The sequence below is a fragment of the Orbicella faveolata genome, unplaced genomic scaffold (genome assembly GCF_042242905.1).
Source record: "Orbicella faveolata isolate gen_17 unplaced genomic scaffold, um_ofav_v1 contig_24, whole genome shotgun sequence".
NCBI lineage: Eukaryota > Metazoa > Cnidaria > Anthozoa > Scleractinia > Merulinidae > Orbicella > Orbicella faveolata.
The window spans coordinates 2397976-2412269 of record NW_028301552.1 but is presented as its reverse complement, the minus strand read 5'-3'; the positions used below and the strand labels follow the sequence as shown (position 1 = coordinate 2412269).

The window sequence follows — 14294 nt, the reverse complement described above, 5'->3', positions numbered from 1 at the left end:
GTGTCCAAAGTGATGCGTATTTGCTTTGCTTTTGCACCGCTTAGGGGTAACCCTGCGATGGACTGGCATTCCAACCGGGGGGGGGGGGGGGGGGGGAAGTAGAAATACTCCTACTCACTTCATGCTACAGAAACTGGAGATAAGCGCCTGCCAGATGGGCCACTTGTCTCGTATGCAGACTTGGTTTTCTAAGTTTTTAACCCTCTTTTTACCTTACTTGTGAGAGCAAAGGTCTGCTCGAACCATAACACAAAAGATCCTGGGAGGAAAGCGTTCAGCTTTTGAGAGATGACTGAAAATTTACTAGTTTCAGTTTTCATTACTGTCGGTTAAATTTTGCGGAGGACGAGGCTTAATTATGAGTATAAACCAAAACTCGCTTGTACACGATAAAACATCCAAATATTGGTTTCAATAGCAATCATCACACGTCATAAGGAACACACACGTGACTTTGGTTGCTGTTTTGCTTTCTAAAAGTAGACGCAAGTTCATTGTAGTCCACAATAATAGCATAACATCTATACTCAAGTTTGTCCATTATCCCTCTTGCCGCATCATCAGAAATAAGGTATGGGAAAGTCCTCGCTGTCGAGTAAACGACAGAGCGAAGCACGAAGTGCTAGAGAGATGACAAAAGGGAAGGAGGATGGGGCGAGTTGTATTGCCCGTGACTTGTTAGCTTAACTGGCACAGCTCCATATCATGAAGTTGTTTATATAATGCTACTGACGTCATTGCCAGGGCTCATGAATATTCTATAAGGTTTCAATAGCTGTAATATTTTCATACTTAGGTCAAGTATCACGGTACTTTGAAGCCAGCGGATACCTTTAATGCTGCAGACGACGCCGAGACTTTAAAGAAAGCTATGAAGGGCTTTGGTAAGGAAGTCAAGTTTAAAGTTTAAAGACTAAAATAAAATTAAGAATTTTGTTGAGACACCATCCCATATTGTTTCGGTGGCAGAATACAAACCTTTAAGACTAATCGTTACTTGTGATTCTATGTCAATCTTTATTGGCAGCAATATCATACAAGCATTTCAAGAAAGAGATACTGATCACATTTTACTGGCTCCATTGTAAAATCCTCCTCGATTAGAGAGAGTGACAATCACCTCGTATAACATTAACATATTGACATCACCGTACACATGAAGCAAAAGTTTTAGCGTCTGTTCCTTGCGGGTTCCTCAGTTGGTATTGTGTAGATTAATATTTTGATGAATCTGTATCAACACCACAACCTATATCACTACAGGCAGTGACGAGGAAGCCATCATGGCGGTGCTCGGAGCACGCACCAATAAACAGCGACAAGAAATTGCTGCCAAGTTTCAACAGGAGTATGACAAGGTACGCTACAGCTTAGTGATCAACTGCTATTCTCTCCGCCTAAAATTTTAATACTTAGTCTACGATACGAAGCAGGAGAATAAAAGATCTCATCTCTGTTGTCAATTTTGATATTAAATAATCGATTTTTTCTAACATGTTATGTATACCTGATTGTACTTGATAATCTACGCGGACAAAGAGAAGTGCTTGTATATATTTAAGGTTACCGTATACCTTCAGGGGTGTCTCGCGTCCAAGCGATGTAACGCGTCCGATTTAAGCTGTAGATACCTAAACCCCTATATCAAATTAAAGCGTATAGAGCTGGCTATCAAACCATACCAAAAATTTTGAAATAAAATGAATTGCCGATTTCTTCACGGCCACTAAATGCAAGCGTCCTAATCACCTTTTGGAAGCTACAAGTCAAAGCGAATTTTGTTTTTCGCCAATTTATTTTTTTCCTCGGTTTCAGGACAAAAAGCGCTAAAAAAGCGTGTCTGCGTTTTTCCATATTCAATTGCAATAAAAAGTTACAGAACATTTTCGAAATAGGATTTAAAAAATGTGAAGTGATCGTACAAAAATCGCTCTCGGAGAAAAAGTATTTCGAAATAAACAATTCGCAGACACGTTTTTGTTTTTTATATGTTAATCTAGCTACTGTCCAAATTTGAGGGCAAACAAACAAATTCCTTTTGAGTTGTAACTCTTTTAAGTGTCTGCTCTAGGCGAAAAAATTTATTCGAGAAAACAGCGCTAAGAAAAATATCTTGCTTCGCAAACAAACTCCGCCCAGAAACGCCTTCAACTGGGTTCTCAGATCACTGAGCCAATCAGCGCTTGGAAAATTTACTACCATTAACTGGCCGTGAAATTCACGCGTGAATCTCCAAAAAACCCTTGCGTTTCGCAATGCACTCAAGGCGGAGAGATAATTTTTCTGCAGCTGGGTTTTTCTTGAAGCTGGTTTGGCAAATTGGGGAAGACGAAAAAGGATACGAACGCTAGAGTAGTTGGGCGACGAGAACAAACTAAAGAAAGCGCGGCAGAGCAAATGTGCATGGATAATATTCCAATGGATCTCAATGAGTTGGACGATTCATCGGTATCGGACTCAACAAAAGAGTCACTGTTAACATCGCTGTTATCGCTGTCGAGTTCCCAAATTTTACACAACCTTTCTCTTCTCTTGACTCGATCTTTTTGCCCGCTTGATACGTCCGTAGCTTCATCCGCGAGGCCAACTTTCGCTTCTTCACTCATTGATGTATTTTCATTCATTCTTCGCTTTTTCGAACTGGTCAGCGGAGTTTTCCGTGGTCCATGTTTACTTATAACGTAATAGAATTACATCTAATACGAAAAATGCTTGGATTAACAATGCTGATTAACTGAGTAGCCAGCCAATTCGTGGTATCCATATCGATAATATTCCCGCGAAAGTAGTCTCGGTTGATTGCATACACGTTATAGGGCTGTCAATCAAGAGGGAACTTTTACTTCTGGCCATAACGTAAAACCTCCATTTCTCCGCCAATATAAGGTTTTTTTCAATTTTGTTTTCAGAAATTAGAGATTACTCTTCGACCATTACTTTGAACCAAAAATCCAAATTTGAAAAAAATTGCCGATCTGAAGGTATACTGTAACCTTAATCTCACATTTAGATAATTCTCCTTGTAGTTGACGAAGATGCAGCCCGCGTCAGCTATCAGGCATAGAAATCGAGACCTGATAATCCAACTGTATTAGTATAAATTTACCAGTCGTTCAAATTTTATCAAAGTCCTCTTCACAGACACTTCGAAAACGCGAAGAAGTGGCCGGCATTTTTGTTAACAAGGGAACACTGCTACGCTACTCACTATCTATCACTGCACAGAATAGATAGTGAGTAGCGTAACCAATCAGAAGACGGCATTCGTGATAGAACGCAAGGGGATTAGATTTATACTAATTGTATTATAATATATCGGCGGGCTCTGACGTCCTTATCGAGTCTTTGTTATGTCTTGGATGTCACTGAGCATTTCCTCACCCGTTGTGTATTTGTAACTTCCTCTTAGAACCTTGCAGATGAGTTAAAGTCAGAGCTGGGTGGAAAGTTTGAAGACGCCATAGTAGCTTTAATGTCCTCGCCAGAATTATTCGACGCTAATTCACTTCATGAGGCTATGTCGGTGAGTTTGTTATCTACAGAGCGTCTACGTGAGGTTTAACCGATCGCTGTAAATTAAACAAAATTTGAACTGTCTCCCGAAAACTCACGCATTGTTAAATTTACAGCAAAGATCTGAGGATTGCACAATTTACTAATAGCTTAGAAAAGAGCTGAAAGTTCGACAGATACAGAAAAGTCGCTTGAATTACCTGACAACTGAGAATTCATCCTATCTTTATTTCACGGTTAAAGCTTGAAATATGAAACGTTTCGTCTGTATTGAACAAATTCTTGCACTTGTTCTAAATTATCAGGGTCTTGGAACAGATGAGGCAGTGCTCATTGAGATTTTATGTTCTCGAAGCTCCGAGGTGAGTATTCCGTATTTTTAGTTTTCTTAAGCTTTTATGTTGTAGAAGTCGAAAGCGAAAAACGAAAGATACATGTAAAGTCTTGTGAACACATGACCAGGTTTGTTGCGCCATCTTCGTATAGTGAACACCAAAACCACTCATTATGTGGGTAAAACCTGAAAACGATTTATGACTGGCTCAATATTCTGTGAAAGGGGAGGTTAAACATGTCGCCTACGTTACCGCGTCTTTCTATTTTGGCACAGACTGATGAATGCCAGAGGAGGATGAAGGGTTAGGAGTTTAATCTCTCAAATTGGCCTTATTCCAAAGGTGATCCATCTCAAGGGTTTTTTTTAGACCACTCTTAGTTTCAGAAACCCCAAGAGGATCAAGAGATAAAAGCGAGTGCCAGATGGGAATAATGTCACAACGGGACGTCAACTCTCTTCAACTTCATCCTCTATTGTGAAAACCTAAGTGTTCCCACAATCTGAACATACACCAGGGGATACTACTCATTATGTACTTCTAAATTCTCACTGAGTTGCCGTGAGAGAAGTGTATGGCATTCAACAAGGAGAATTCACTTTTGGAGCTTGGGACTAAAGGGGCTTACCCTCAGTCAAACACCAAATCTTGAATAAACGCCAGGACTTCAGCGTTGTAAATAACCCACTTAAGTGATGTTCATTCGAGGTATAATTTAGTGCTCATTCGATGCATAATAAGGTTTAGTTATAATCTCAACCAAGAAGAAAATTAGGTGTCTCTTGTCTCAACGTTTATGGTGTCAGAGATACCAAGCATGCAGTCAAACTGGCTAAATATTGGCCAGGTACTGGTGGAATATTTTTTGTGATCGAGAACGTATGGTAAAAATGTGATCTATTGATCGGTTGCAGGAAATTCAAACGATCAAGTCCACGTTTAAACAAGGTAAGAGCTTTTGCTTATGTTATCAGTTAGTGATCTTTTTTGTACTGTGAGAGAATTTCCATATTCTATTGGTTTAATAAGGGAGGTGCGGTGGCCTCATGGTTAGTGCGCTCGTCTCCGGATCGAGCGGTCCGGGTTCGAGCCCTGGCCGGGGACATTGTGTTGTGTTCTTGGGCAAGACACTTTACTCTCACAATGCCTCTCTCCACCCAGGTGCATAAATGGGCACCGGCGAATTTAATGCTGGGGGTAACCCTGCGATGGACTAGCATCCCATCCAGGGGGGAGTAGAAATACTCCTAGTCGCTTCATGCTACAGAAACCGGGATAAGCTCCGGCCTGATGGGCCACTTGGCTCGTATGCAGACTTTACCTTTTATTGATTTAATAGGTTTTAGTATTATTTTAATATTGGTTTCAAAATTATATTGGTTTAATTTTAGATTTTTTATTTGGGTCTTAAAATATTTATAATAATCTTTTATAATTCTTAATCGAGGGCCACAAGTTTATTAGTTGTATTAACCTTCTCTAAGTAAAGTTTGATTGATTGATTGATTGATTGATCATGTAACTGCACTTTTGAATAAAAATATTTAGCCCTTGTTTTTCAATACTTCTTTTGTTTCAGTTCATGGAAAAGAACTTGTCGAAGAAATAAAAAGCGAGACAAGTGGAGACCTTCAAACAACCTTAATAAAATTGGCCGAGGTATGAGACACCAACAATTCTATGACTGGCGAAACAAGATGTGTTTACTCTTCTACTCATGCTTAACTAGCAGTTGGCATGGTTACATTTCTCATTTACTTACTCCTTACTAGCATTATAAGGTGCTAATGGTGGGTGAAAACGCAAAGCCGTCAACATGGGTCCAACATGTGTTCCCATCTTTGCATATCGTTTTCAGCTGTATTATCTCAAACTTTTTTCACAAATAGATATCCTCTCTTGAATTGCATTTCACTTCTTCCAGATTTCTCTATCGCATATGCCGGACAAGACGATAATAAGGCCTCTTCAAAATAAGCCCCCAAAACTTGGATGCAAACGAAACCTTTCGTACATTTAAGTGTCCATTGGCTTATGTTAAAGAGAAAATGCCAATCTATTATAAAGGCCACCACAGAGAGTGGGAGTTGTTTTCTTTTTTATGTAATGACAGTATTATAGAGAGATTAATATTCGTCTGATGATCATGTAACTTGTGTTGTAAAGTCATCTTAACACGCAGTTTCTCCTTATGTGTATCTAAAATTATTCAGATATGCTATTTTTCTTCCAAAAATAAACCGAGCTATTTCTAAAACGTAAAAGTCTTCCGAAAATAAGCCAACCAGAACAAACAAAAGATCAAACGTATTTTACAGTGTTTGTTAAAAATGTGCATCCTAACAGTACACTATTCTGTATTGCACAGGGTGAGAGAAGTTCCTCAGAAAAGGTTGACGAGAATCTTGCTTATGAGGATGCCACCAAACTTCTTGAGGTTAGTTCGAATTTCTTTTACTTCTTTGCCTGATATGCCGCCGAAATATGATTAGTATTTACCGCGGAACCGAAATTGGCCAGGTGACCATTATATCATAGCCATATCAGGTCATTCTCGTCAGTAACTTGATATCGCAGGATATCAGGAAAGTAGATACGGCTTCCGATTGGCTAATTGCGAAATTGGGTTCGACAAGACTGATTAGGTATAATTATTGTGATGTTCTTTGGATTAGGATATAGTAAGCTGTATACGCACTGGCCCGTGTTAAAAAAAACCCTCTCTTTCTCTGTAGGCTGGTGAAGATAAATGGGGAACTGACGAATCGGTGTTTGTTAAGATTCTCACGACAAGAAGTACCACACAACTTCAAGCAACATTTGAAGCGTACAAGCATGTGAGTGAGAAAGTTCTTATTTCATTGAATCCGATAACTTGGCTAGACAGATAGATGTAGAGCTGTGGAATCTGCCAGCACGGATTTTAAACGTTTATTGCTTCTTGGGTTAAGAAGCAAATGCCAGCAAAATTTTGACTACAGTCTCTCTCCAACTTGGTCTGAAATTAATCTGAGCACAATTTGTCGAGGCATATGCCACATGACATAGCATATTGGTTAAAAAAAATTGATATTGCCATAGCAAGCATTTTGGCAACATTATATTTCGGCACAGTTATAATATTCCAAATTTGGAATTTCCTTCTTTAAAAGACAGTTTTTGATGCTTTAGCAGCGGAGCGGGGGAGACTAGCTAGCTAGTAGTTCAGACATTTTTAAAGTTTACTTGCATATTTACATTATATATCCCGCGCTTCCTCAGGTTGTCTACATTAAATAAGAAATCTCTTTCTCCTGTGGGCCTCCCACTGCTTTTCAATTATGTTAGAAAAAGCAATTAAGCTTAGTTAATTGCATTCCTTTTATGAACCTCCTAGGTTGCCAAAATTGATATCATGGACTCTGTGAATGATGAACTCACTGGAGATTTCCATGACACCATTGAAGCAATAGGTATGGTAGTTTATACTTATCAAATCTACTATTAAAGAAAAAATCTATGTTCCAACACCCTTGAACGAAAACGTGTTCCTCTGTTCTTTCAGGATGATCATTCTGTAGAAGGCTTTCCTGGTCGTCTTATCCTACACTTTATTAACTAAACTAACTTGTTGTTTGATCGTTAGTAACATTAATTTCATTCTTCTTGGTCATCTTAGTTCGATGCACTCGCAATCCTCCTTTGTTCTTTGCTGAGGCGTTGGAGAAAGCGTTCAGCGGTCTCTCGTCAGACAGCAAGGCCGTCACTCGGATTGTGGTCACGAGATCAGAGGTGAGTTACAACGACTTAACCTCACGGGCTGGGCATCTTGATAATATTCAACTTTGTTTATTTTCAGTTCAAATGACTTTAACATCGAAACCTAGCCCTTTTATGGACGAAATATAAAGAGAGCGTATCAAGAAATGGTCTATTGTTCCGGCTCAACATCTCACTTTGAGCAAAAATGAATAGCCTTTTGTTCTTGGTAGCCCGGAGGGACTTCGTCCGAAGCCAAGCCAAGATCGTCGCCGTTGTTCGAAAAACTTTCGGCACAACAATTAAGCTGCACTTGAATGAACTCAATCTTAGTAAACAAATCTAGAACGGTGGAGTCGTGATTCACAAAAAAATACGTTGAGAGTAAAGCGAAAATTATTAAATGCTTTTGTGTTATGCTAGTTTACAGAGACTTTATTATTTATTTGTCTGTGTTCTGTCTTTTTCTCGCGACAGCAACAACGACAACGTTTATCATTCGATGCATTTTTCTTCCTTTTCATTACATTGGCCGCTAGCCTAAGAGCCTGGCCAAACGGTGCATGATAGTCGATGATAGTTGAATGATTCTCCCCGAATTTTCACCGACTATCATCAACTCTCATCGACTATCATGCGCCATTTGACCAAGGCTTAACTCCCGAACTGCAAAAAATTGCCTACAAATAATGGCCTGCTCATGCATAAGTGTAACTACGCTGTAGTGTGAAAAATTGCAGATAGCTTCCCTGAGATGTCAGAGAGTGATTTAAATATGAAAACAAACTTGGTGATCGAAAAACGAAACAATTACTGAACTCGGTTATCGAAAAATATCGTGATTTCTCACTGTTTCGCTGTTCAATTATTTGCCTTAGCCGAATGATTTACCTGCTCGCCACTGAAAAGTCATATTACGTTCAAACTCATCCAATAGCTGTTAATTATTTTTATCACAAGAAATAAAAAAGTAACCACAAAAAAGTCATCAAACTGGGCACTAGTTTCCCAAGATAATCACATAGTGCTCTACATGTACTTGCTTGGCAGCTGAACAATTCCACGTCGATTTCGACACAGAATAACCGGTTATAAGTGGGAATCCGTGCTCGTCGCTCGCTAGGAGATCGAAATTAGGCTTCAACCTCCGCTTGAATCCCAGCAAAAATCAAAAGATGCAAATACGAATCCTCCTTGTCAGAATTTTGTTTGTCCAACAGGATCAAACCAGAAGCCGTGTCACGTAAATTTTATTTTATTTCCACTTTAGTTCTTAGCTCATATGATATATATAACCTATTGTGTCACAAAAATGATAACAACGTGTTCACCATGGGCATTTTCTTGATACCATGATCGTAGCATCAAGAGATAAAGTGTGGTTATAATAACCCATCAAAATCTAAGTCTTGCAAACAGCTGGAAACTCTTCTGAGCACCTTTAATAAGGCTAGCAATGTTTTAATTTGAAAGTGAAGAATGATCGTCGCAGTTAATTTTCCAATTTAAGCAACTGGAAAGAAGAAGCCTGAAAAAAATCAGGGCTTCAACGGGATTCGAACCCGTGACCTCCGCGATACCGGTGCGATGCTCTACCAACTGAGCTACGAAGCCACACATTGGGAGCGGGGTCAATTAATTGAGTTCATATCTTCCCGTGAGGAGTGAAATGATGTAAAGTTTATATGAAATATAAATATTTATATGAAATATTTCATATAAACTTTACATCATTTCACTCCTCACGGGAAGATATGAACTCAATTAATTGACCTCGCTCCCAATGTGTGGCTTCGTAGCTCAGTTGGTAGAGCATCGCACCGGTATCGCGGAGGTCACGGGTTCGAATCCCGTTGAAGCCCTGATTTTTTTCAGGCTTCTTCTTTCCAGTTGCTTAAATTGGAAAATTAACTGCGACGATCATTCTTCATTTTCACCTATAACCGCAGTTCATATATGAAATATTTCATATAAACTTTACATCAATGTTTTAATTTGTTGTTGCTCACATCGCCCGTCTTTAATTCCTTTCAGATGGATCTGGCCGACATTAAATCAGAATTCCAGAAGAAAACAGGCAAGACTCTAAAGGCAGTTATACAGGATGAGCTCAAAGGAGACCTCGAACAACTATTGCTCCAGATCATTGGTGACTAGACAGTTACGAGAGAAATATTCTTCAAAACATAGACAGCAAGTCGAACATTCTTTCCAACATCGATATCTTGAATAATAGTGTTAAAATAATTCGCAATCGAAACCAAAGTGAAAATCTGAAGAAAGCTCAGCGTCAGTTTCACTGGTCAGTGGAAAGATTACTGTCAAAACTGAGCCAAAAATTTGAGATTGTTTCAGATAATGATGTGAATTGATTTTGCATTACGTTAACTGTATATAAAGAGTAGAATACTGGTATATACGATCTAATATGGTTGTCTCACTGTACATGTTGAACCTAACAAGGCCTCCATCCCGCGGACTAAGAACACCACAGGAACGGTACTCAGGAGCGAGGTTATATTTTAGGTTTAAAGAGAAACACTCATTATTTAACAAATACGAATTATTATTATATTTTTAAGATTTTACCACTTTTATGTTTCCCGCAGCTTGAATAACCGTAGTAAATATTTTCATACGTGCACTTTGCATCACTCAAGAATCTTAGAACCTCACAACTTTGCAATCGAAAATAGTTACGTTCAAAACCTATCCAGACCATCTAATTACAAAAATTAAGGAAACAGGGTCTTGTATTAAGACATATATTTCCCGGATAAAAAGGACTGCCCCAAATTTCAAACCTGTATAAAGGCTTTCAACCCTGCACACCACGTTATCCCAAGGTAGTCTCCTTTAATTTTTTAACCCCGAAAGAGAATGCTCCTTTAATACAGATTTGAATTTACTTAAACATCATTGATGGCGGCAATAAGCGGGCACTATCTTGTACAATTTATACGTTTTTCATTCTGTAAGGGCATTTTTAATTTTAATTATCATCTTAGGCGGATATTTGACCAAGTTTGTAATATAGCCAATAAACTCAGACGTAGAGAAAGGTTTGTTATTTTTGAATACCTTATGATCTTTATATGTAGAGTAACTTAGAGCAGTCAAGTACATGGTGGGTTATTAGATATATTTCTCATAACAAGAACAAAATAATGCTTTCAAAATAAATAATTTTGCTTTGCACATACGTGTTCAAATTCAGTAACATTCAAGAGGACTTGTACGAAAACACGCAAATGATTTTAGTCAGCTGTGCTTCGGTTGGGAGCCATCAAAGGATAGTTGATTGATCGAATTCTAAACCTACCCACAATTGTATGCCAAAACATCATACATTTTCGAGACCTTGTGCGGCTCCAAACGCAAAATATCACTTCAAATTACTTTTGATATTCTTAATTTCGATATTGTCAGCTGCGAGAAACGCGAAAAATCTTTCGGCTGAAATACACGCGCAGGCATTACGCACTGGTCAGCGAAATCCACAAAAACGTTTAGGAGTGAGTCTATTACACAAACTGCTTTAACTCATTAAAAGCTGTGCATTAATACAATAAGATGTCAAGCATCATTTGGAATGGTCAATTCCCTCTACTTGGACTTGATATTTGCTTTGATGAATACAACTGCCATGATTCCCTACAGACCCATCCCAGAAAGGGAATTAGCCATGGAGGGGTGGATTCTTAAGAGTATTAATTTTCTCCAAAGTCTAAACTGTGATTTGTGGACTAGCATGCTCAGAATAACTGGGCTTAAGTCTGAGACAAAAATTGCCAACAGGAAAAACATGCTAGATCTCAACGTCACAAATTAAGTCTAAAGCCAACTGCCAGATCAAGCCAAAAGCAAACGTCTATTCAAAACTGAATGAAATACAAAAACTGAAATCATAACTAAGTGTAGAAACTGAATCAAAATTCCACATGTTACAGATATATGTCTAATAAGATAAACTATAAATTAAAGCCGCGTCAAAGTTGACGGTGTTCTATAAATTCCACTTGGTCGGAAAAGAACATTGATTGCCTAGCCATCGGGCAAAGATCCCAGGAGACTTCAAGGAAAAGAGACGACGATAAAAGCTTTATTTCAGTAAGTCATACTTTAATTGTATGTCACAAGAATATTGGTAATTTTAACTTGCAGCAAAACCAAAAGATTGCAAGAGGAAAGTTTCTTTGTGAGGCGTGTTCCATTTCGTTTCCTGTGCTGCGGAAATCAGAAGCATACTTAGACAAAATGTTTCTAAAAAAACCGGGATATAGAAATTTTAAATGAACGTTACATGCAAGCCATGTAAGAGCATAACGTGAATCGATTAAACTTCATTTCAGCCTTTAGTCAAAGCTTCAACTGATAAGTTTTTTAAGATGAACAGAAGCGATTTGTCAGTATTAACCTTAAGCCCAGCCAAACGATTGCAACATTTCAACGCACCATATCACAACCTTTGTTGAATTGGGCGCAACATGTTGCGCGCGTTTGGCCACCGTGTTGCGACATGTTGAGTGGGTTGTTGGCTCAAGTTTGACCATTTTCAAACTTGAACCAACAACACATAACATGTAGCAACTCGTTGCAACAGGATGGTCAAACGCGTGCAACATGTTGCGCCCAACAATGCTGCGATATGGTGCGTTAAAATGTTACGATCGTTTGGCCGGGGCTTTAGCTCTGTGTAAAATGCAACTGGTTACTGTATAGGTTCGTGGGTGAAATGTTTCTGAAATAGAGATCTTTTGTGGACGTAAAAAGCATGGCCCATGTTTTCAGTAGCATCAAAAAAATGAGCCTGAAATCTTTTTTCGTTCTGAAGTACGTATCAGAAATTTTGTTAGGTTCGCGTCACGTAATGATAATTATTCAAAGGTGTAAAGCTAATCGCAATTCATTTTTTTATTTTTTTGCGGAACGCACCCGCAAACTATACCGTAACTTTAATACGGTTCTGCTTGTCAAGAGTATGCATGGAGGTGCTGACATCTCATTTCCCAGCTATTATAGTTTTTAGTTCAGCGATCGGTGAATTTTACAGATCTGAGATCTCAGATGTCAGTTATAAATAGCCGAGAGTTACTTCTAGGTTGACAGTTACTGACCAATTCTCTGCCATCTCTGAACCCCTAGTCGCCTGCTTGTGAACATTCACACCATCTTCATTTCCTTAGAAAAATAATAAAAATGTTATTCACCCGTTATTGACAAACTTGTTTGGTGAAGACCAAGTTAACTTGTTTTGTTCATTAATGGACCTCAACATAACAAAAAGAATAATTCTATCCGTACTTTGCGCTTGGTCATTGACAACTACATGTCTGATCGGTCCTCAATGTTCATAGAATTTTTTTTTTCCATCAGTTAAAGGAAAACGAGGAGACACTACATTTGCTGAAGATTTATCCACTCCCTTGACGGTGAGTAATTTAATTTTTGTTTACCAATTATTCTTGCGAAGTACAGTGGCCTGATGGCAATCACATGCAGGACTATGGATTCAGATTGCGTTACATTTCGAAACCTAGAAAATGAAAGATTGAACTTTGCCTCGAATAATATGCTAAAATTTGTATCCTTTTATTAAGACTCGATAATCGACAAAGGAAAGTTGTAGAAAGCGAATCACTAAAGTTACAAAAATACACAAACATTTAACGATAGAAGATGTGAAAGTGCACGAGAAGTTAAATTTGGAAAACGAAGTTTACTAGTTCATTGAAGCAATTCACGACAACTGATGACAAAAATAAGCAAATGATATTATAGCAGGTGTCAAAAACCGAAAGCTGTTAGTTGTATGGAAACTGAAATAGATCAGAAACACAGATCAAGTCTTCTCATGGAACGTTTTAGTCACCGTTCATTCATGATTGAAACAAAGAATTTAAGGTTTTACATCGCATGTCTCTTTCCGGAACTTGAGAGCAAACGCACAGAAAAATGGAGCAAAATGCAAAAATTGCGGCCACGATCAAAAATGAAACCAATCTTAATTTTCAATTTATAATAAGGTATTAACGAGTTTTCAAAGGTTTCGGGGTTTCTTTCTCAAAATACGGCCGAATTTTCCAATTATTTAAGAAAATCGATTTTCGCACTCTCGCCGGCGACAAATAGCCGAATAATTAGCATAAATTGGCATTCGCGTAAATGTCTTTGCGTAAGTAGTAAAGCCTATATCTTGGGGAAGAAAAAAACTAATTTAAAAGGAGAAGTATCTGACACCTTATGTATGCCTACTTTTTGGTTCTAGATGATACTTCTTGCTACGAGAAAACATATTCTTTGATAAGACTTCACCACAGTCTCAGCAAATCGAGCTTCACTTCATAATTGCAAACCAACTATTCGATATGTGACCATTGTTCAATCGGGCTCGTTTTTTGACTACAACGTGTCTAAGTGTTGTCCTTACACATGCAAAAACTAGTCTGGGTTTCTCAGCGAGCGCTTTATAAAACGTCTTCGACAATTGAGTAATTTCACTGAAATTTGAACTAATTAGCATATTCCCAACACTTGACACTTCAGTGCAAAAACGTATTTAAGCCGAAAACGTAGGTTTTAAATGAAATTTTTGGCGCTAAACTCTGTTTCACAGCTTAAAAAGGATGACTTACTTTTACATACCGTACAGCTATTCTCCATTTTATGCTTTTGTCCAGATTTTGTTGAGGAAAGTAACTTACCGGT

General features: G+C 38.3%; 1 protein-coding gene across 5 annotated transcripts in view; it reads left to right on the top strand.

The window, feature by feature from the left end:
• The window catches only part of LOC110043977 (uncharacterized), a 47691-nt gene extending 36907 nt beyond the window's left edge, over window positions 1-10784 (top strand). For all 5 annotated transcript variants that reach the window (XM_089292717.1, XM_089292715.1, XM_089292716.1 and 2 more), the window contains 11 exons: window positions 797-884; window positions 1264-1358; window positions 3410-3523; window positions 3819-3875; window positions 4763-4796; window positions 5428-5507; window positions 6217-6285; window positions 6584-6685; window positions 7225-7300; window positions 7507-7619; window positions 9621-10784. In XM_089292717.1, coding sequence (XP_089148843.1) covers window positions 797-884; window positions 1264-1358; window positions 3410-3523; window positions 3819-3875; window positions 4763-4796; window positions 5428-5507; window positions 6217-6285; window positions 6584-6685; window positions 7225-7300; window positions 7507-7619; window positions 9621-9743 — 951 coding nt within the window. In that variant the 3' untranslated portion in view covers window positions 9744-10784. The remainder of the gene's footprint in view (window positions 1-796; window positions 885-1263; window positions 1359-3409; window positions 3524-3818; window positions 3876-4762; window positions 4797-5427; window positions 5508-6216; window positions 6286-6583; window positions 6686-7224; window positions 7301-7506; window positions 7620-9620) is intronic.
• The last annotated feature ends 3510 nt before the right edge of the window (window positions 10785-14294 follow it).